Source organism: Clinocottus analis, unplaced genomic scaffold, assembly GCF_023055335.1.
Source record: "Clinocottus analis isolate CAN_PGR_092001 unplaced genomic scaffold, fCliAna1.0.p SCAF_6, whole genome shotgun sequence".
Classification (NCBI taxonomy): Eukaryota; Metazoa; Chordata; class Actinopteri; order Perciformes; family Cottidae; genus Clinocottus; species Clinocottus analis.
Window position 1 is genome coordinate 6,162,280 of NW_027176218.1, and position 23,544 is coordinate 6,185,823.

A 23,544-nucleotide genomic window follows, 5' to 3' on the forward strand; every position below is an offset into this window, starting at 1 on the left:
GTAGCATATAAAACTGTTATCTCTGCTGCAAAAAAAAAAACATAACACAAACTTATAAAAGACACTTTATTCCAAGTATGCACTTACAAAAGTTACAGTAAAACATCTCCATGGAAAGCATCTAAAACCTTTTCCACAACTGTTCCGGTGTCTTTGCCCGAGTAACATTTAGCGCAACGCTATTTATTTTCAGTGTACAAAATTCCAGTAACAATTCATTGAAAGACTCGTAAAAAAAAAAAAAAAAAATTACTCCTAGTTCAGGCACACAATCCAGAGGAGAGGATGCTGCAAAGAGCTCCCGCCTCTCCGCTGATCCAGTGGTCCCAAGTTATCGGTCCATAAATATCAGACAGGAATGATGCAAAATGGGAGACCTGCTTCCAGCTTTTAAAATGATAATAATTATTTAAAAAGAAATCTCTTGGCTGTCGGATACAAAACATCATGATGTCATTTAAACATACACAGATACACTTTGTCTGGATTCACAGTTCTGGAGTGGCAAAGACCAAAGTATACAGTATCTATTAGTAACTATGATAAATATTGACGCTCTCCTCTGATACAGAAACGGTCCTCTGTTATACCATCGTGTTGCTCTCACCAATTTTATCCACTAGCTGAAAGAGAAAAAGACAACAGTGTTAATTATATAACTTCTGATGAATCAGACAAACTAGGTTTAAAGGTCAGATGAAGAAAAAGTGAACCACTGAAAATAAAGTTTCCCCTGATGACGCAATGAGACATTAAGAGAACAGATAACTGATCCTGAACACTAACAGACGCTCAGTGTTCAGGACAACAGAGACTCTGTTCTCTCGCCCTCACATTGCTTTAGTTACTGTCAGTGTGAGAGAGAGTAGACTTCAATGGGACATCTTTGTCGTGACATAAGTTTAGCTCCAACGGTTAGTTCATTCATGGACAAGTTGGAAATCAGTACAGAAAGTCAATCTACAACTATTTTTGATAATCGATTCATCGTTTTGGTCATTTTTCAAGCAAAACGCTGAACAAAACTCTCAGATTAAAGCTTTTAAAATATGAGGATTTTATGCTTTTTGTTGGTAATGTATGATATTACTATCAAATCATACTGAATATCTTTTGAGTTTGGATGAGTTTGTCAAATACAACAAGCTATATGTAAACACCGCCTCGACCAAATAATTAATAATAAAGAAAATAAAGGCCTAAAAATGTAACCTAAAAGTAAACTACTAAATTCATTTTTATGACTTTTTGTTTTGGTGGCCTGACGTTTGTGCCTACGGCTTGTAAATACAGTGTTTTTGGATGTAACTGTCAAATATTGTGTGTTGTTGCAGCTTTTGATACAAATGAACACATAAAATAACAACCGAGACAAAGGTGAATACATATTCTGTGTGATAAATCAGCTGTTTAAAGTCTGCATTCACTTAAAGGGGCATTCATTCAGCGATCCATTGCTCGATGTGGCACTTACTGTACTGATCCCTGGTAAACTGAGCAAAGACCCGAGGACAGGTACTCGTCTGATGAAGCCCACCGCCACCGGGAAGAATCCCCTGTTACAGAGAGAGAGCGCAAGAGAGAGAATTAGGTCAGGCCATTAAATCGCGTTGATTAAAGACAAAGACGGCAAAGAGAGGTTGTTTTCTTTCCGTTTGAGCCGACCTGAATAATAGAAAGAAACCGTAGATCTCCAGAACGACTCCAATGATCGGCCAGCCGATGAGAACCACCAACACTCCCCCAAGGAAGAAGCCGGTGGCTTTCACTTTGTGTCTCTGGAAGAAGAACCTGAACGTTCGCTCCAGGCCGATGACGAAGGACAGGCCGGAAACAAACAAGATCTGCACAACAAAGACACGCGATAGGACGGCAGGTGAGAGGTGAGGTAGAGGTTTGAACGTCGGTCAGAGTGGTAATAGAGAATCATTGGTCAACTCACATTTCCAATGGCGAGGAGAGCTTTATCAAAAAATAGCACCATCCCAAAGAAGAGGAAAAACACACCGAACCCTGTCAGCCCCATGCCAATTTCTGTGAGAAACAAAACAGTTTTTATGACGGCCGTGTGGTCACATGAAAGAAACTGTTGGTAAGATTGTACTTTAATATCCGGAGGAGATGGAAACATACAATTTCAAGCAGACATTTACAAAGGCGCAAACAAATAAGAAAGAAGGATTTTTAAAAAATAGAAAAAGTGCTGAAATAACAGGCTAATCAATCAATAAATGGTTAGCAATTAAAGAAAAGGTCAATCATAGCATCCATTATTGAATGTAATACTTGGGTAGCCTATATTTTATACAGATCAATGTTGAAACAAGTGATGGAGGTTATTGAAAGTAACTAATATGTTAACGGAATCAGTTTTACTATATTCATTACAACAAACTAGTTGATAACTTGAATGCATATACAATGATTTATATTGGAAGAAAATGAATGAGATATTTCTCATTTTAAAAGACTTCCCAGTGACGTAGAGCTACATGACGTAACTACAATCTCAGCCAATGGTGTTTGAGCTGCTAACCTCATATGTTCAGCTAACTAACCGGGTTTAACTCAGAAACAGCGACAAAAGAAGCGGAAAAACATGAACCCATCTTACTTTGTGAATCCGTGAGAGAAATCATTTTGGCAGCAGTAGGAGGTAATTATTTATTAATAACAATAATCAAACAACGCAGAGCTCGTAGCGGCTCAAACCTGCTGCTTTACGCCGTTAGCGGTACAACAGGAGCAGCGGTGGAGGCGACGCGGTTTGCTGCGCCACGTCGTGCGGAGACACGCACGTGCCAAAGATCGTCTATATTTTGCAGTTGTTGGCACAGCGTGCTGATTGTGTTTCTGCTCGTCACGTCCCACAAACGATCTGTGAACGTTGTAGCAGAACGTTAACGTATTTAAAACGTATAAAAATTGTTTTCTACTTTTACTTTACATTCGTGGTCATTTCAATCTGTACACTGCACATTGTAGTCATATTTTTCGGCGAAAACCTTTGCACATTCTTCTTGCACAGAATTGTACGGCGCTTTACAAATACAGACATACAGTGAACATACATGTATATTTTCATTGATTTATTGTACATTTTTATATTTTATTTAAAAGTGTTTTAACTTTTCAGTCTTACTTTATTAATACGTTTATGGTTATGTCCCAAAACACCAAGTCATATTCCTGTGAAAGCCTACTTGGCAATAAACCTTATTCTACAGTTTTCCTACATTCTTTTCATGACAGCAAAAGAAATGTTGATGTTAACTTTGCTGCTTTTACACTGCAATACATATGCTAAAACAAATTACAATTAAACAAGCTGAGTGTCTGGAAAAAAGTACACCTTTCAAATAAATCATGGATTGATTTAGTTGAAAATTTAACCTGTTTTTGAAACAGACTCCTTGTGCTTTTGTCCTTTTTAGTGTTTTTGGTTTTTGATTTAAAGTATGAATGAATGCAGTATTTACTTTTGACAGTGACATCCCATAATAATAATACTGTGGTCCATGGAAAGCAACGTAAAGTTATCTGTTAGTCGCTTTGGTTTCTGGTACCCAGAGATTCAAACAGAGTGATCGCTCTTCACAATTTGGGATCCAGTACGGGTCTGCGCATGCGCGTTTGAACGTTTCTGTGCATCACAACTGCGCAGTGATTGCGCCGTTAACATATTATTTTTACGCTTTTTGTTCTTCCTTTTCCACACAATTCACCAATATGTGCATGCACTATTGTTTCCCACACAATATATGTATTTATTTACAAATGTTTCCATAAATACTGAAAATATCCAGAACACTGCGTGCCATTTCCCCCATGTTAGAAAAGAACTACAACTTCCATGAGCCCACTTAGTGAGGAAGCGTTTCAATCTCAGATTCAGACGTTTTCATCCGAAACAAGAGTTTGTCTCGAAGCAGAAGATCTGCTTTAATCCAAAGGACTCCGCGTATTTGTAAATATGCACCAATTGGAAATCTGCTTTTTCAAGTGACACGTTTACCACCGAGTGAACCAACATGACGACTGCTTCTGCTATTGCTCTGGTTTTTGTCGGCTGCTGTAGCAATGTGGTGTCTCTGGAGCTGCTCGTAAGGTCAGTTACAAACTATTTGGTAGAAGTAGTAGGAGTTATATATAGCTTACTATATGTTTAGGCCATATAGTACAGTACAATGCATATAGTCAGTCATTAAATAGAATATGGACAAGTTGGTAATATGAAATAAAAAGTACAAATGAGGGCACTGGTTATATGTTTGTGTTTATTTTATGGGAGCCTCATTAACTTCTGCAGCAACAAAGGAGGCATACATGCTGTTAGGAGACAAATATACACTTTTGTAGCTTCGCTCTGAAAGATTTTACTCAGGCAAGTGTGAAAGTGAAAAACAGGTTTGTTTTTTGTCGAGCCTGTAATGGTCTCAAATGGTTGTAATGCATTTTTTGTCTCGTACACTTGGTCCCTCTTTCCTCATTAGTTACCTATCGTCCTGGATGTCAAACTATATCAATACTATTGTGGACGCAAAAGTCCAAAAAGAAAAATGTTGAATAGAGAAAAACAAAGTAGTTAATCAGTTATAATTATCCAATGGACATCTCTGTTTTAAAGTAGTCTGTACTTTGCAGCTTCATCATTTGAAATCCAACCGTTTGAAATCTTTTCTGTTGTTTTGTCCTGCAGACAGTTTCCAGGATGCGGCAACATCGTCACCTTCACACAATTTTTGTTCATCGCATTAGAAGGTTTGATATTCGAAACTAACTTTGGGAGGAAGAAACCAGCGATCCCTATCAGGTAAAAACTCATGAATGGGTTTAAACTTCCTGCAGCATAAAAACATGTAGAACTGACACCTAAACCAACCTGTTTTGTCTTTTTTTTCTCCAGAAACTATGTGATCATGGTGACCATGTTCTTCACCGTCAGTGTGATCAACAACTACGCTCTGAACTTCAACATCGCCATGCCGCTACACATGATATTCAGATCAGTAAGAACTGTTGTTTTTCTGCTTTTCACCTTCTGTTTTTTAATTTTTCCTGTTTTCACCCATCACCTCCACGTTGGTGTGATCCATGTCTTGTTTCTTTGCAGGGGTCGCTAATCGCAAACATGATTCTGGGTATAATCATCCTGAAGAAAAGGTTTGCCTGTTTCCTCTGACAACAACAATAATACTGCAGCGCTTATCCAGATGAAGTCAAGTCTGCAGCCTGACAATATTCAAGGTTGATTGTGTCTCACTTTCTTCTTCCCCTGCAGGTATTCAGCCAGTAAATATCTGTCTATAGCTTTAGTTTCAGCTGGGATCTTCATCTGCACCATCATGTCTGCCAGACAAGTGGTGAGTCCACTGCAGAGTTGCAGTATAATGCAATAGAACATTACTTGTTTTTCATTGTGAGTTTCTTTTGGTGTCCGGTTTTCAATCCACAATTAAATTTGTCTATAAGTAATGCAATGTTGATCTTGTAATGCGTTTCGTCATTTTGTTTCTGCAGAATGTGGCCAATGAGGGATCAGAAGAGCAAAGCTTTTATGCCTTCATGCACTGGCTTATAGGTGAGTTTTCAGGTGCCAAACACTTTTATAATCACGATAGATGGAATATGGCTGAAACTATGGAGTAATTTACATTAACAATTTAGCAAATAGTTTTTTGTTGTTGATAATCTGTAAAGGATTTAGTCTATGAAATGTCAGAAAATAGGGAAAACTTCTGTCGTAACTTTCCACAGTCCAGAGTGACGACTTCAAGCTGCGTGATTTACAAGCACAAAAAAAAGAGAAAAGCGGCTGAGCTAAAGAAAATGTAGCTTTTGCTTGATACATAACTACCAACCAGCAACATGATGTCATACAAGTATTTTGATGTGCTGTTGATTTCTGTCTGTTCAGGTATTGGCATGCTGACCTTCGCTCTGCTGATGTCTGCGAGGATGGGCATCTTCCAGGAGACGCTGTACAAGCAGTACGGAAAACACTCCAAGGAAGCGCTCTTCTACAACGTGAGCGTTTTCTCTGCCCGGACATGTAGCACGCATAGTCAGACGTCTTCAGGAGAACATCGAGCTCTATTGGAGCGATGAGAAATATTCCCCCTGGGGCATAAATAATAACTTCCACAGCTATTGATCTTGTTCCTGTCTCTGTGCAGCACTTCCTGCCTCTGCCGGGCTTCCTGCTCCTCTCCACGGACATCTACAACCACTGCGTCTACTTCAATCAGAGCAGTGAGTGCCATCGATTCATTCAGTGGAGACAACATTTTGTCTCTTACAGATGTAAATAAAGCTCTCCCTCTCTCTCTCTCTTCATCTCTCCCTCTCTCTCTCTCTCTCAGCTCCAACAGTTGTTCCTGTGGTTGGACTCACTGTGCCGATAATGTGGCTCTACCTGCTGATCAACGTCGTCACACAGTATCCTCTAAAAAGAAAAAAAAGTTAATGTCACTGGCTTCTATTTATTTATCTTCTGTGCAGTTATTACCATATATATATATATGTATATATATATATATATATATATATATATATATATATATATATATATATATATATATATATATATATATATATATATACATATATATATATACATATATATATATATATAACAACCTATCAGAGCTATGGATATCACTGCCTGTGGAGGAATTATACTTTAGTTTAAATTGCAGGTTTTCATTTTTTATTTTCTCACACTCTTGTTCCAGACTTTAACCCTTTCTTCCCAGGTACGTGTGCATTCGCGGTGTTTTCTTTCTGACCACAGAGTGCGCCTCGCTGACCGTCACGCTGGTGGTCACCCTGAGAAAGTTCCTCAGCCTCATCTTCTCCATTATATACTTCCAAAACCCCTTCACTGGGTGGCACTGGGTGGGCACAGGGGTGGTCTTCCTGGGAACTCTGCTGTACACGGAGGTGTGGAGCAGCGTGCGGGCGGCTCTGCGTGGACCTGATGTCAAGGAGAAGAAGGCTGATTGAAAAGGAAGAGAAGGAGGAAGAAGAAAGGACTGGTGGTCGAATGGAAAACAGACTCTGTGTTGGACCTAGAGATTGTCATTGTTCGACTATCCTGCAGTGATTTTATACAGTTGTGTTATTCAGTTTAAGCCATGGTGAATCCCTCTTCAACACACAGTTTACAAGATGAGGCTGGTGACCTTCTATGTTTTCTTTGCGTTAGTTTGTATTTATGACAGAAGACAGACAAAGTCGGCTAGCTGGTCAACATAGTAGAACATTTAGCAGCTAAAGAGCCAAATATTTCCCTCCAGAGACCAAACACAGAGCTAAAAGAGTGAATATTCAAGAGGTGGGTATTATCACTGCTCCAAATTCATTACAATTATACAAATACTTGAAAGAGAGTATTTACTCTGAAATATATTGCAATATTTTGAATTTAGCACCTTTTAATGTAAATTTTATGTTTTGGGGTTTTGAATTGATGTTTCTGATCAGCAGATCAATCTATTATGGAAATAATTGTTAGTTGCAACCTCACTGTAGCGCTCCCAAGAGGCCCAAAAAGCCTTGTCAGGTGGTTTTTTTCAAAGGTTAAATAATTGAATAAAACTGTTGTAGCTGTAGTTTCGAGTTACTCAAACAGGAATAAATAGCGCATTTGTTTGGGACTATTTTCAGTCTCGGATGAATCCACAATCAGTGCACTAATGAGTATATCCAGCAGCAGGACGGTGTTTATAATGACTAAAAATAAACTGCAGGGCCCAAGTTTATTATGAGGGAACATGTCGTGAGATTTTGCAACTCAATGGAGCTCTAGAGCGAAGAGGAACAAGTTATATCAGACGTTGGCTCCTTGTTAAAATACAAAACTATAATTTAGAAACGTAAAATGTAGAGAATATAGAATGTCACCAACCCTATTCTTTCATTTTAGTACCTCATTAGCCTTGTTCTGCAATTCATTTTGCAGAACATTGTTTATATTTATTTTCTAAACGTGACAGTTAATTGTCTTAATATTAGCATTGAAGCTAATGTTCATCATTAGGATTACAGTGAACTCCAATGTGATGCTGAAACGACAAAATACTATTGTATTACTGTATAAATGTTTGGGAGGCTGATTCAGGGTTTTTTTGTTTTTTTTAAACAGAGGGATAATTTATAAAGAACATGTCATTGCTGTTTTTTTTTTCTTATGTGTCAAACTGTCTCAGGTGTATTGGATCATTATTTGTCAGTGAAAAACATCACATTGTACAGTTCAATACTTCTTTACACTCCATGCTCGCTGAAATTAAAATGACAACCCGACTATGAATATTATAGAGTCTCTGTAGCTTTAAGGTCAAATAATTAAGCATAACAAGAAGTGCTTGTTGAAAAGTGAGTTGTCAAAAGTACATTCACTCAAGTACTGTACAAAGTGCTTTTATGTTATGCTTCTTTATACTTCTACTCTACTACATTGCTGAGGCAAATATTGTATCTTTTACTCCAGTAACTTTGTCTGACAGCTGATATTACTATCAGATCCAGATTATTAATACAAGTTATAATGAACTAATACATTATGATCTAAGGAATCCAGCAGTAAATAACCTTAACCAGCTGCAACATTTATAATTAGGACACATGAATATATTATATAAAATGGGCCAACATGCATAATAAGTATTTATTTTGTTTTTGTACTTAAAGTAAATTTAGATACTAATACTGTTGTACTTAAGCTAACGTTTTGAATCCATGACTTTTTACTTGAGTATTTCTACGAGGTTCTGTTGCTACTTTGTACTTCAGTAAAATATCCGAGTACTTTCTCCCACCACCATGGACTTTTGTATTTCAGTTGTTAAATGTAGGTCGCTGGGACACAATGTTCCTTTTCCGTTTCATTGGCCTTAAGCTGAGTCGACCAATCCCGACAGGCCTTGTTCAGCCTCATCCAATAGCAGCAGCTGTTGTTGGCTCTCGGGAGTGGGAAGGGCAGGTCGCCGCAGCTGGCCATTGACTTTATTTCTCTGAGCTCAGATAAACGTGGCGGATTGCACATTTCCAGTCAGCAGCCGCTCCTGATAGTGCGCGCATGGGGGGAAACAGCCCGAGTCACCTCTCCCGTGAGGATGGTGAAGGCGGAGGAGTGACTTTTGTGAAGGGCATTCGGGTGAGTGAAAGCTCAGGGAGAAGGCATGGGACTTGAAGTGGGAGGAAAGTGCAACGGTCAGTGCAGACTGTTTCCAAACACTATGCAGAGTGCACGAGGGGTTGTTGTTTTTTTTTTTTCTTTCTCTCTTCGTCTGCAATTGTGGAAGATCTATAATTCTGTTATATCTATAAGTATTGATCTCGCCCTCGTGTTTGCTGTCACAACACAAAGTCAGGGTGTCTGTTTACGTCACAGACTGAGCTGCTGTTGGTGTTAAAGAAAGAAAGGACGTACTCTGTTGTCACATGGGCAAAAAAAAAAAAGGACTTTTTTTTTTTAAACTGATCAATTATATCATGAATATAACTGCAAATATGATTTATTCATATTGTTTTCTAAATTCTTAACCTGACAAATAATAATTAAATGAGCTTTACATCTGTGAATGAACTCTGAACAATCCTTGTTTATTTTCATCAATCTTTGATATTTTGTTTATTGACCACTATTGGTGACCTTAAGCAACATCTAGAAAACTCTTTACTGTTTCTGGATCAAGTAAACACGGGTTGTCCTTTCTCCAACTGCTTTCCTGTTAAATAACAAGAATGTGAGTTCATAAAATAAAAATGTCATACTGCCAAAAAATATAATTTTCAAAACAAGCTCCACACAGTAGCTGTTCTGCGGCTCCTCCTCTTAACTTCTTAACTTTAAATACAAATATAGAAACGGGACAGAAAAGCTGCAAAAACAAGATTTCCAGACCCATTACAGCCCAAACCTACAAAATAAAATCTAACTTTGGCTGGTCAAAGGCTGCTGAGGCCAAAAGGACTGAATTAAACACATTAAAATGAGAAGCGGTGAAGTCAAATTAATATTAATAAGTGTTTTGTCTCGTTTCTCTTCAGCTGTCTGATAAAGTGATCCACCGGATGAAAGAGTCTTCAAAGGCCGCTTCTCGGGTCTCACAGGATGGATCTCCTAATTTCCTCTCACCTGAAACACAAACGCACACTCCAGTCCCCGCCCCCGATGTCGAGCGCCCGACACCTCTTCTGACTCCGACGCCTCCGTTCGTCACACCATCCACACCTCCGTCAGCAGAACCTTCTCCTCCTGTAAAACTCGTCCCTCCTCCACCTGTGAAGTTTCACTCCCTGCCTCCTACCTCTGTGGAGCCTGCGTCTCCGCCTCCACCTCCACCTCCACCTGTAGAGCCTGTTGTCTCAGATGCCGCTGCACCACCTCCTCAAGAAGTCCCACCCACGCCTCCATCAGTGGAACCTTCTCCTCCTGTGAAGTTCCACTCCCTTCCTCCTACAGTGGAGCCTGAAGCCCCACCAAAAACTCCACTTCTAACCATACCTGTTGTAGCAACCCCTCCTCCACCTCCATCTACACCTTCTCTACACGTAGAAGCACCTGTGGAGCTTGAATCGCCTCCTCCACCAGCTGCACGGGAGCCAGTAGTCCTGCCTCCTGTTGAATCCTTGATCCTACCTCACGTCGAGACAGAAACCCCGTCTACTCCGGCGATAGCAGAACACCTCTTCAACCCCGTTGTCCTACCTTCACCTGTAGAATCATCTGTGGCTCCACCCGAACCCTTAGCTTCACTGCTGCCTTCTGAAACACCTCCAACTGTTCAACCTGCTGCTGTAACTCCCTGTGTTGAACCTCTTGAATCTGTTGTACCAGTGGAAACGATGCCACCTCCTCCCACTGTTGAATTTACACTAGTTGAACCAATAACACCAACCTGTCCTGATGATTCAGTTCCAGTTGAAGCTCTAGTTTTACCGCCACAAGTGGAGGCGACTCCTGTTGAAGCTGCAGTCCCTCCTGCTGCAGTTGAAAAAGAAGAGCCTCCGGTTCTGGTTTCAGCTTTTGATCCACCACCTCCATGTGAACCGGTTTCACCTCCTCCAGAGCCGATGGCAGCACCCTCTCCACCTCCTTCAGAGCCGGTGGCAGCACCCTCTCCACCTCCCCTGGAGCCGGTGGCAGCACCCTCTCCACCTCCTTCAGAGCCGGTGGCAGCACCCTCTCCACCTCCCCTGGAGCCGGTGGAAGCACCCTCTCCTCCTCCACTGGAGCCAGTGGAAGGACTTCCTCCTCCACTTGCACAAATGGCAGCACCTCCTCCGCCGGAGCTCACTTTTGAAGAGCCCTCCCCACCCTGTCACTGTGTGGAGCTGGCCATCATACCCACTGATGCACCTGAAAGCGAACCCCTCGAAGAGCCTCTGTTGCCACCTCCACCCTCTCCAGCTCCTCCTCCCGCTGAGGAGCCGACCATGACCCCGTCTCTGCCCCCTGTTGTCGAGGATGAAATACCGGTCGTTGTTGTTGTTGAGGCCAAAGTCCCTGTCGGTGCCTCAGCAACACCACCGGCAGCAGGTGAGCTGATCGTCACGATAAAGATTGATGCTACTGTTTGATATGAATCCATTTATGTTTTTTTTTGTTATCTCACAAATGTAATGTTTACTTACAGCTTCACCCGTTCCTCCTGAAGTGGTGGAGGAAGAGTTGAGGCAGAAGATCAAAGAGGAGATGCAGATGAGCCTGAAGGAGGAGATCAACCAGAAGAGGCAGGAGCTGCAGCGACAGTGAGGACACATTCCAGTTCCACTGAGTTTCTGTCTCGTCTCATTATGTGTGCGAAGATGTTCAAGTTGTTGTTTATTTTGTTTGAGAAAATTCAATACATTTTGGTTGTAGTTGAACCAAATATGGAATTGAGAAACTCTGGGAAAGTTATTACCTTTTTTAAAGGATGCAATTACTGACTGTTTGAGAAAATAATCAGCATATTAACTGATTATAATATCTGTATTATAATTGTCTTTAGTTGCCCCTCTAAAACCAGGTAAAATACATAAATATTAGTGTAGTAAAATAGTATACAGGGAAAGTAGAGCAAACCATAATAAAAGGGGATATACAATAAAATTGTGGGTGCAACTGCACAGAAAGTTGCAACTATGTTACAATTTATTAACATAGAAATATAAAGTATGAGCGGAAGATGCCAAAAATGCCATGACTGTAGGTCTGCAACTAATCTTTTACAGTATGAGTTCACTAGTCAAAAACCTTTGTCAATTGATTCATAATTTTGTCTAAGAATTGTGAAAAAAAACTCCATTTTAATGTCCCAAATCTCATAAAAATGTTGATCAAAAGTAAAATATATATAAACTTTACAGTCATATGAAGCAGTAAATCTCCCGCTCATTCACTCCATGAAGGACGCATCGGTGTTGGTAGAACGGTTCTGACGTGTGACCTATGACCTGTGTGAAGGCTGGAGGAGATGAGGGCTCGAGCTCACCTCGAGGCCGAAGCAGCCGCTCGGGCTCAGGTGGAGGAGCAGGTGAGGAAGACGCTGGAGACGGAGAAGGCGGCGTTCGCGGAGAACCTGACCGAGTCCATCATGAAGGAGCGAATAAAGACGGACGACGAGAGGCTGATGGTGCAGCTCTATGTAAGCGCGAGACCAACGTGAATCGCTCTTTAGCATCTCTCCATGTGAAAGTCTTTCCTCTTATTGTGCCTCTTTTTCTTTCTTGCCCTCCCGTGTTGTTTCAGCGGATGGAGCTGAAGGTAAGACGGGAGATAATTAATACGTGCATGACTCACTTTTTCACTTTCGTTCTGCTCTAATTGCACCTGAAATGACGGTTTTGAAGCTAGAAAGTCAGTTGTAACTGTGGGAAAAGTATCACGGCCTGCAAAATACAAACGTGTATGTGTCATATTTGCATGAACATGGCTGGTTTTAGAGTCGTGATGACGTGAAACATTTAAAACTCACACAGGCTCATCAGCTGGAGGAGAGGGAGAAAGAGTTGATGAAACGAGACGCTCTCTACAAGGAACATGTCACAAAGCTGGAGGCGAAGGTGAGAAGCATCTTGCAGGCGGCTGTTTTCAGAGGACGAATATTTTACCATGATGCTCACTGTTTTTTTTACTTCCTTGACAGTGCTCTGAGTTTTACAAAGTGAGTGCTGAGAGCTTCCAGAAGGGGAAAGAGGAGACTCACAACCGTTTTGCGTAAGTTTGTAGTCGATGTGTTTGTATAAATGATAAACAAATCTCTTGCTAACCTAGTTTTAATATGCAAACATTGATACAGTTGGTTAGATTAAAGTTGGTTAGGTTATAGAGTGCACTGACACATAGTTATTATTATCATCAATTTATTGAGAATGAATGTTTCACATATATTTGAAATTCAATTATGTGACTTGTTAAACAAGTTATCTCGGGTTATCTCTTGTAGAGCAGATTCAGAACGTTCTCTACAATTTGTAGAAACCCAAAAAGAATAATGGCACAACGGCTATTAAAAGGGGCTTATGAAAATAATAATAGCAGTGTCGGAGCGCCGGGATTATCAAAGTCATCAAGCGTCTCTTTTTAGGCTGCACATTGCTGTCGCCGTTTAATCCACACTCCCAAAAACATAACAACCAAAACACTGACATCACATATATATTCATTTTATTTCAGACTCATGAGTCCACATAGCAACAAACACAAATACAACAACAATGTATAAAATACAATACGAGGACACAGGTATAATCATGTTTATTTTGCATGCACATAGAGTCCACTACAGTCGTGAATATAGTAGAATGATGAGTAAGAATAGAAATATATAACGACTGTAATTTCTTATAATTGCAGCAATGGAGATAATGGGATGACAGAAGCAGTGGGCGTTGGCTGCCGGTGTAACCACAGACCTGCGAGAAATATAACCGTATTAGCTACCAATTATCAATGACTAATGATCGCCTCGATATTTGCGTGTGTCTCTCAGGCGTTTCGACATCCAGCCGGTGTGCGGTGACTTGCAGAGTCAGATTCTGAAGTGCTACAAGGAGAACACGGGGAAGACTCTGTCGTGCTCGAGCATCGCCTCGGCCTACATGCAGTGTGTCGACAACGCCAAGAAGGTGCAACTCCACATGGACACGCATCCACCGCTGCGTCGCGGCCCGTCACCGACATTGATTTATTGTCTGTTGCTTTGACCCGTTTCTCCCCTCTCTGTGTTGCAGAATAAATTGAGCCCTGGAGGTTAATGTGGACCACTTGATGAGGATGGAAACATCTGGGAGCTTTTCCGCTGCGGCGACGAAAAGTCGAGCAACAGGATGCAACAAACGGATGACTGACAGGAGAATCGACTCCAGCCTTTACGTACAAGTGGAAAAAGTGCCACATAAGCCAGTGTAGTAATCTGGTCTGGTAATGTCATGTTATCAACCTCTCCGGTTCTCGGGATCATCTTAAAACCAAATGTGCCGCAACAATAGCAGACGGATCCATTCATTTTGTGTGCTCGTCTTTGTAAACGAGGGGAAGCACAGAAAAGGAGCAAGTTTATCTTTTGAATTTTAGTGAGGTGTTGTTTGATATGTATACTGAAGGAAATCCTGGGAAATCAATGTGTGTGTGTGTGCCTTGAAGATGTGAAAGCTAATTAACAGATGCATGAAAGAACTATTTAAGGAGCAGAATGAGGAGTAACAAAGACCTGTACATGCCTGAGGTTATTGATTCTGTATATACATTTTTTTTCAGAAGTTTGTTTTTCTGGTGCATGTAAAACAAATCAATAAACTTTGTTGTGAGATCAAATGACGGCTTTTATATTTTACAGTTTGAGAAAATATTTGTGGGCGGTTGCTGGGATCAAGTAGATGTGGTTTGAGTTAAAGTGCACAATTTCTTTAACAGGGTTCTTCCTCATTTCTTAATTAAGACATGATCACTGAACCTTCACTTTATTTTCCACCATTCATAGAAGTTGTGGAACTTTTTTCCAGATTATTGTGGTTTCAAGAAACCACTCTAATACACCTTTAATCTCTCTTCTTTGATTTGAATTTAATCCATTATCAAAACCATATACCAAAACAAGCAATTCATATTAAAATGTAAGGTGTACTTAATATGTCAAGTCAAAACTATAATACAAAATTAAATAAAACAATGAACCATGAAGAGCATAGAGTACCAAAAACAACTCAACAATGTTATGGAATATGTGCCTCGCTCAAGTGTACTTCAGTGGTTAGGGCTCACTTTGGGACTTTTCATGAGGAGATATTGCACATTAAGGTGGAATTTTCAAATTGGTCATTTTGGTACATTTTGGGAGCATACGTGCCATTTGCTGTAAGGCAAAATGTATGTAATTTACATGTACCTTCGTATTCATTTCATCTCAATACAAGTGTTTTATTTGACTTCGTACTGAATCAATCAATCCGATCTGAATACATGTTCCCCTTCACACCCATTGGTCTATGTGAGCACCTCTCGCCTGCATTGAAAGACATGAACTAAAGAATGAGTGCAGTACCACGATTAAGCCACCGGGGGAGACACAGACTGTGTTATCACCGTGAAGACTGGCTTTTCTATGCTGGAGAAAGAGGTTTTAGTAATTCCTGTTCATAATACAAATATATTAGGTTGAATGTAGGGAAAAAACATTCATGAAAATTTACAAATGTGAGTCAAATCTATGTCCTGTTTTTCAGAAATACAATGTAAATATTTAATAAAATAATGGCCAGATGTAAATATGTAGTGTCAATCTGTATCATTGTCCATATTACACATTAGATCTAAGCAGATTTGAACAATATAAAAACAAAAATACTCAAAAAAAGTCATAATTAAAAAAAAAGAAGCTATTTTCCCCTGAAAAATATTTTTTGCCGTCTAATTGTTTGAGTGATTGCCATCCAAACTCCTATTCTTACGGTTTGCTGCACGTATGCGTCATTTTGTCTTTCCACACTGATAACAACTATGTCGCAAAGGTCCCTCGACCTCAACTTTGGCTGCTTCCTCTTCTGTTATTGACTCGCTGTTTAGTCACTTATTCACCATTCTTCAAACAGCTTGTTGAGTTCACTGACTTCCATTTAGCTTGTAAATACGAGTCTCGTTTGGCAGCGGGACAAGACTGTATCTCAATGAGGGGTACACGGTAAAATGTGTTAATGTAAGACTTAAAGAGTCCATTTTAACACGTAGTCAGTGAACATACAGTCCTGATCTACAGAGTGGTAAAGTTACACTTAATGTAATATTTTACAGAGTACTTTTAGTACACTACGTCTTGTAACAGTGAACAATTACATCAACACTGGGGGGCGTCTTACCGTTGCTGTTGTTGTAATGACTCTGAAACAGTCAATGTGCTTTGACACTGTATATTTAACACTGACAATTTGACTCTGAATATTTTCACCAACACTGGGCGATAAATTGATAGTAGTTACTTTTGTCGTAGTTGAAATAACTCTGAACGAATCCATACACTTTGACACTGCATATTTTACACTGGGGTGCAGAAGAAGTATTCTGGATGTGAACGCAGCAATCTCACAATGTACAAAATATTGCTTCACAAGCAAAAGTCTGGCATTTAAAATGTAACTTGAACAAAAGTAGAAAAGCATTGACAACATATTGTCAATGCTGTATTGTTGGTGAATTAATATTCATGCAATAACACGTTATCAGTACAATGTTTCATTTGTTTTGTAGTCTAATTGTAACTTCTTTATATTGTAGCCTCCAGAGAATGATGGGCTGGGAAGGCGTAACCAATGATGACGCACGTAACAGGGCGCATAAACACAGGCATAGTCACAGGCAGCTCTTGATGTCTGGGGTCCTACTACTTCCTGGTTTGTGGTGAACTGGTATTGAGACATGTGACAGATGAGGTCAGCAGTTGTGTTCTTTGGTTCTGAACAGGTGACAATATTGATGTCGAGTGTCCTGCTAACATTTAACTGGGAGCCTTTTGCACATGGCCATCGGCATGAGATGTCAGCTGCTGTTTTAGGGGTTTCATGTTTTTATGACAGATGTCCCACATTTGCTGATCCTTTTTGTATGCCTGAGCACATGGTGTAGAGGGGTTTTAAGCAAGCTGCAACTGATCTGTCAGTCTCAGGTGCTGTTTCTTTAGCACCTGAGTGCAGTTTATTTTAGCATTTTTAAATCTTTTTTTTTTTCCCCTGCATGTTACCCATTTTATAGTAGTTTCTCACTGTGTGTTTGAAGTTGTGTATCACAATCATCTAAACCCGTCCCTTGTAAGTTGATGTCATGCTTGAGAACAAAACAGGCTACAAACAGCTTGTTCAATAAAAGACAACCTCCTGCTCTCTGGCACTGTTTTTATTCATGCTCTTGTTAGTCTTTTGAAGACGGCACTCCTGCATTTGTGTTGTAATAAAGGCTTTTAGGTATGCTACGATATATTTTAATCTTATTTTACCAAGTGATCATGTATGGTGTAAGTCAAAGTATTTGTCTCTGAAAGAATAGAAGTATATCATACAATCAAAGGTTATTTCAACACTAATTTTATTATCATTCTCGTGTCTTTGTTCCTAATTTCATGAAAACCACAATGCCGTTAAATCGAGGACTTGCGTGTCTGTTAGCATGTGAGTATTTGTCTCATCTAATTTTAGGTGCACCATGCCCTGGTCTGTATGAAGAGGAAGTAAGCGTTTGCCTGGATGAGTGTAGACATCCAGCAAGAAATGTTGGGTAAAAACTTTTTGACAATTTACAAAAGGATCCAAGATGTTAATTTAAAAGATCTAATGCTTTTTATGTAGGTTGAGAAAGTGCCACAGACATGGACACTTCCTGAATAAATAAAATATTGAAGAGTCAAACTAAAAACAAGGTCTGTTAGTTCTTAAACTAACAGACCTTGCAGGAAAAAGATAAGTTTTACCTTTTTATTTTTAGTCTATACTACTCATTCCTGATATTGTCACAAAGGATTTCCTCAAACAGATTGGATTGAAGTAAAAGTGTTTATTTTACTCTCGCGTCTCACATCCTCATCCATTCGCTGTACAAGAAAAAAGTGGAAGAAAAAAAAAAAGAGGAGAAGCTGTGGTCCGCAGAACAGACCAGACCTCCCTCATTAGCCTCAGAGGAAGTAGCGGCCAAACTCAGCAGTGTTTATCTGTGGCTTTTTGTGATTATGGAGCGCAGTGTGGTAGGAATCATTATGTGGTTGCATTTGAGTGCACAAAAATGCCTTTTGAAAATAGCACTACTCTGCATGCCTCTGTGTTTAATCAGTTTTTTACAATCAAATGAGTTACAAATATTTACTGCAATGAAATGCAAAAATGGAAAAATGGTCCTTTGAGAGCTCTGTTTTCCAGACTTCTTGAGAAACATAATTTGTTGGTTACTGTGGATTAAAGCACGGCTGCTGGTTTTTCCTATTTCACAGCATTCATGGATTAATTAATTGTAAATTGATAAACAAAGTTAACTTAAAGCTGCTCTTCTTTTAACAAATATATCCCTATTTTTCATATTGTGTCAATAATAAGCCATTGTTTTGGTTTAAATTGAATTTGTATTTTACTCTCAAGAGCTCTGATGAAAACCGACTTGTTTGTATTAAACTACAAAGTGATCAACTAAGCGCTAGCTGGTGAATGAAGCATTCAGCTGCTAAAGAAACAGACCTGTCTTCCCTCAAGATTTGGTAAAGGCTGAAACAAAACTACAAGGAGAGCAAATAATAAAATTCATCAGATTCATAAAAGCATAACTCCAACGTTATGCTTATGTAAAAGTGACACTTCACTGATTATGTCAATGTGGTGCTTGTTTCTGCAGACCTAAAAAGGCCAAAAGCAATCACTTAAGGCCCTGAACCAAACAGTTTGAAAATATGGGCGACCGCTCGAGGAGGCATTTTTGGTGAAACTTGCTCATATTTTTGCTAGATGTTCATAGTTATGATCAAAATATGGTATAGAAGTTTTACATTTTACATAAACATTTTTGCAAAACTAAATTCTGAAAACAATCATATGAAATAACACAAGTATTAGAACTAATTTGGGGTTGATACGATTACTTGACCACAGGGAACAAGAGGTACAGAAGGAAAAATGGCTCCCCAATGGGGGTCTTTTGAGCTTAAAAGATTAATACAGGTTTATTAATAAAAAAAAATCTCATGTTCTGGCTCCTCTGTTTCTTTGTTCAGGTGGCCGTCCTGCTCCCTTCCTGCTCTTCCTGTTGTGTCTCTTCACTGCCGGATATTTTCAAGTCCATGGTCATGGTGCAGATCACAGACAGGATCTTGTGACCCTCCAGATTGTAGTCGGACACTCTCCATGCGCTCGGACTCTGTTGTCCATCGGGTGAGTGAACACACGAGGTGACTCTCACAAACGTCCTCCCATTAAACTCCATGGCGTTGAAGTGATTCTGGGTATTGGCCAGGGTCTGTATGTCGATCTGCTCCGGGTGGACTGGAGTCACCATCAGTAACTGGCTGCTGCATGTCCTCTCCGTCCTCCCGCTCCTCCTCCCCCTCCTCCTCTTCCTCCCCTCTTTTTCAGCTGTCGGTGCTGAGAGTGGGGTTATGTTCAGTTGGGAACTTGAGCTGAATTTTTGCACCGTTAACTTTTCCTTGCACCAAATTTGGTCAAACAGCTCATTATCTGTTCTGGGCCCACACTGCAGTGAAGGCAAACAGGCCGCCAAGGCATTTATCTGGTCACGAGTCAGAGCAGAAGCCCTGAGGTTTGACACTTCCATCTTGATGATCCTTCGCCGTCCACGGTCACCAGCTTTGAGTTAACCGAAACAAAGAAAAATACATTTGGCCAGTGTTAATTTGTCTCGTATTTAACATTTCTAACATACCTTTTCAAACAATGCATCATACTCAAAGAGTGTGCAGGTGTTGTCTTACCTCCAGTTTCATTCCTGTGGATTGTTGACCTGTAAACAAGTTTAAAAAAATATATTTCTTCTCTTTCAGGAAAAGGTTGCACGAACGATATGTCTGTCATTTTGCTTTGCTGTAAGACATTTGAATTCCTTTTTTTTTGCATCTGAGTGGGCACAGATTTTTAAATACATACAACCTCAACATTCTGAATTCTTACAGTTGTTTTTACACTAAAAGTGAGCAAAGTCTGATTTTGATGTTCGTGTAGTTTTGCAAATAAATGCAGTACGTTTTTCTGGGAACAGTTGTAAAACTGTAAAACTGAAAAATAATATATATATGATGGTTTTTGTGCATATCCGGGGGAATCTTCACACGCTAAATATTACTGTGTTAGCAGTCTAATAAAATAACATAAAAACAACAAGAAAATGACTAATTTGAGCGTCCAGACTCACTGTAACCTTTTCACTTACTCAATGTTTTGAGAAATAACTCCCAATACACTGATATAAAGAATGTTGAATATTCAACAGCATCACATTATGATCACAATTTAACAACACAAAGGGCATATTGTGCCTTTGAAGGGAAACTATTCATCTATTCTACTGTTGGTTTAGCAGGTTTACATATCGCGTTGCTGAAACAACAATGCAATACTGTGAAGCTGCAGGGCTGCATTTACATCATATTAATCATTGCTTTACTGAAACATAAAGATCCAAGCATCAGACAGTATCATATCGTCTGCGAGTTTCGAACTGCCGCATGTAGCGGCTATTGGAAGGCATTGAGTTTGTCCTTATGCAATCCCGTCCTTTCTTTGGTGGTGCTATAGGGATTGTTACCAAGGACGCATCTGAAGCCTGCAGACTACTTGAGTAGGGTTGTTACATAATGCTGCTTTTTCTCTCTCTTCTCGTCTTGTTGCCTGCTGCTGAACTAGCGTATGAGGTCTGATGTGATATTAGCACAACAATCCTGCAGGGCACAGGTCATATACACAGTATGGACAACACAATCTACTTGTAATGCACAGAGACAAACCATAGCCAGTTTACAACCTGCAACATGTGTATTGTGGGTTTTTTTTCAACATATATTTGAGATATTCTCCTTACCGTCCCACTTGTCTGCATGTCACTCCTGTGTCATTTTCACAGACACACACACACACACACACACACACACACACACACAACTTGACACCACGCTCATGTTTGTGCCTAAATGAGAAGCTGGAGCAGTTGTCTTGTCTTAGCAATGGAATAGAAGCAGATGTAAAAACACATGTGTAAAGTGTAAAAACAGTGGTTGTTTCTGAGCAATGTGCAGTGACTTCCTGAAGTCTGTGATAGTTGCCTGGTAGCCTCACTGTGACGTCAAGACACATTACACACCACAACTCGTCATCTACGTACTTCATGGTTTGAACAAACAATACATAACTTTGTTAATCAGTGAGCTTTACAGCTGCTGAAAAGTCGGAGCCAGTGTAACTCTTTACCTTTGTCTTCAGTCTTGTGCTAAGCTAAGCTAACCAGCTGCCGGATGCAGCTTCATATTTAACAGGTAGGTGTGAGAGTTGTATCAATCTTCTCATCTAACTCTCTGCTCGAAAGCGATGTCTTGATATACAGTAGCTTGCAGTTCAGTGCACACTTTAATCTGAGCTCTTAACAGTTCAGCAGTCTTGTTATAGCTGAAGTGTTCTGGTTGCCAGATTTACTCAAACAGAGAGCGAGAGAGAAGAAGAACAAAGTGTGAAGAGAGGAGAGATATTTTCGGTATGTGAGTTTTTATAGCAGAGTTGTCTTCTGGAGAGAGGATCTTACGAGGAAGGTCAGGATGTTGGGCAGCGGGCGGAGGCCTGTGGACAAGCATTCCTCGCGATGCTGCGGCTGTGGATTCACACACAGCTGGAAGGGCGCCTTAAAGGGAAGGAAAAGGAGGTTGGGAGATCAGAGGAGGGGAGAGCAGTCGCAGGTGCACACGGCGCTGTGGGAGGATGCTGGATGACTGACAGCAGGATGAAAGTGTATGGATGTTGTTCTTGTAGCGTGATGATGAGGAGGGGATTTTGAGGGGGTGAAAAGGTGATGTGACTCAGCCTTCACAGCCACTTCCTTTGGCATCTTCAAGACAGACAGATGAAAGGAGCGACTCATCGTGTGGTCAGCTGACTCAGCATATAGGAACGAATACTGGAAAGGAAGCACGTGCCAGATGGTGGGTGATTTTGTGGGGCGGGGGAGAGGGGGCTATGTATGCATGTGTGTTATGCTTTTGGTGTTTGACAGAGGCACAATTATTGCATTTCCAGTCACACCAGAGGAATGCAGGGTGACATTCCTGCTCAGTGAGTCGCGCCCTCTCACCTGCCATCACCATACGGATACGATTTCATCTTTCCCTTTCCTCCTCAGCCGGGGAGTTTCCCAGTTTGTGTGCTTTTATTCATGGAGGAAGTTACAGAGTTGATCTAGGCTGTGTTGTTCTGGCAAGAGTTTAACAAAAGAAAGTTTTATCATTTAAAGGTCAGGAGTCTAATTCAGTCATACATGAAGGGAAATGTGGGGAATTAAACAGCATTTTAGAGTTGGCCGCTTAGGAGCATGGAGGAAATAAATCAGGAGGATTATGTGGATGAAGTGTGTAAATCGCTTGCTGGCTTTGGCATGAGAGAGGATGCTTTGTCATGCTGGGTGTGTAATGTTTGCATGTGTGTTTGGGATGAGAGAGAAGAGAGGGAGGGAGAGAGAGAGAGAGGGGGGGGGGAATTTTTTTCCCGTTTTTCAAAAGATTACAAAACATATCTTCACTGTTTACATCCTCAGAACTTTCTGTAAATATATATATATATTAATAAAGGACAGACTATCTGCATGTGTGTGTGTGTGTGTGTGTGTGTGTGTGTGTGTGTGTGTGTGTGTGTGTGTGTGCGTGTGCGTGTGTGCATGCCCGTGTGTGTTTGTGCGTGTGGGAGCCGGTGTTGACTCACAGTTACAATAATGAACAGCTCATGCAGAGAGAGAGAGAGAGAGAGAGAGAGAGAGAGAGAGAGAGAGAGAGAGAGGGGCTGTGCTCTCTCTGGCATCTCCATCTCATAACTCCTCTGCTGCTTAGTGTGTTCACACAGACACACGCACACACACACACAGAAACACACGCAACCCTGAGGACTACAGCACCGACAGTTTAGTATGATACACTTCAGTCGGAGCAGTCGGAGTGTGAAAATGTCTCCAGGGAGGAGACATTTCCGGGGAGATGTGGTAGGTGACGGATGATTTTGCAACAGGTTAGTGTTTGTGTTTATGTATTTAGGTTACCCTGTGCTACTTACATGATCCTGCTGTTTCACAATTGAATCATTTCTAGTTGTATGAGGTGTGACAGAAAGTGACAAAGCAGTTTCACTTTCAGTCTATTTTTGAACCACAGTCAGTAGTCGTGTCTTGAAAAACACATTGGTCTCTAACCTTTAAATAAAAAAGTAAACAAGTCTTCCATGTAGATCATATACACTTTCGTGGGGAGGAAAATAATCTGCGATCATTTCAGGAGGAGATCCAGCATGAAGGTTTCTTCCCAGAGTTACAATCTCGTGATCTCA

General features: G+C 40.4%; 3 protein-coding genes and 1 long non-coding RNA gene across 5 annotated transcripts; 2 read left to right on the top strand and 2 right to left on the bottom strand.

Moving 5' to 3' along the window:
- Nucleotides 1–111: 111 nt before the first annotated feature.
- Nucleotides 112–2,719, bottom strand: golt1bb (golgi transport 1Bb). Its single transcript, XM_068603354.1, has 5 exons — nucleotides 2,615–2,719; nucleotides 1,943–2,034; nucleotides 1,666–1,844; nucleotides 1,475–1,556; nucleotides 112–623 (listed from the first exon to the last, which is right to left on the bottom strand). Exons 1-5 carry the CDS (start codon nucleotides 2,637–2,639, stop codon nucleotides 585–587), a joined length of 417 nt encoding a protein of 138 aa, XP_068459455.1. The 5' UTR covers nucleotides 2,640–2,719; the 3' UTR covers nucleotides 112–584.
- Nucleotides 2,720–3,878: 1,159 nt separating this feature from the next.
- Nucleotides 3,879–8,307, top strand: slc35b4 (solute carrier family 35 member B4). Its single transcript, XM_068603439.1, has 10 exons — nucleotides 3,879–4,108; nucleotides 4,700–4,813; nucleotides 4,907–5,009; nucleotides 5,114–5,163; nucleotides 5,282–5,363; nucleotides 5,521–5,581; nucleotides 5,918–6,027; nucleotides 6,177–6,252; nucleotides 6,363–6,438; nucleotides 6,756–8,307. The coding sequence occupies exons 1-10, from the start codon at nucleotides 4,032–4,034 to the stop codon at nucleotides 7,003–7,005; spliced, it is 999 nt and encodes a 332-aa protein (XP_068459540.1). The 5' UTR covers nucleotides 3,879–4,031; the 3' UTR covers nucleotides 7,006–8,307.
- A 460-nt stretch (nucleotides 8,308–8,767) lies between these two features.
- On the top strand, nucleotides 8,768–14,797 carry LOC137804295 (uncharacterized). 2 transcript variants are annotated; one of them, XM_068603437.1, is made up of 9 exons: nucleotides 8,768–9,160; nucleotides 10,057–11,548; nucleotides 11,646–11,760; nucleotides 12,458–12,638; nucleotides 12,743–12,757; nucleotides 12,973–13,056; nucleotides 13,140–13,210; nucleotides 13,986–14,121; nucleotides 14,227–14,797. In XM_068603437.1, exons 1-9 carry the CDS (start codon nucleotides 9,083–9,085, stop codon nucleotides 14,248–14,250), a joined length of 2,196 nt encoding a protein of 731 aa, XP_068459538.1. In that variant the 5' UTR covers nucleotides 8,768–9,082; the 3' UTR covers nucleotides 14,251–14,797. The 2 variants fall into 2 exon arrangements, with proteins under 2 accessions (XP_068459538.1, XP_068459539.1); XM_068603438.1 differs by lacking the exon at nucleotides 12,743–12,757.
- A 4,357-nt stretch (nucleotides 14,798–19,154) lies between these two features.
- LOC137804501 (uncharacterized) lies at nucleotides 19,155–20,078 on the bottom strand. The gene is made up of 2 exons (XR_011080138.1): nucleotides 19,947–20,078; nucleotides 19,155–19,821 (listed from the first exon to the last, which is right to left on the bottom strand). It is a non-coding gene; the product is annotated as an uncharacterized lncRNA (long non-coding RNA).
- Between the last annotated feature and the right edge of the window lie 3,466 nt (nucleotides 20,079–23,544).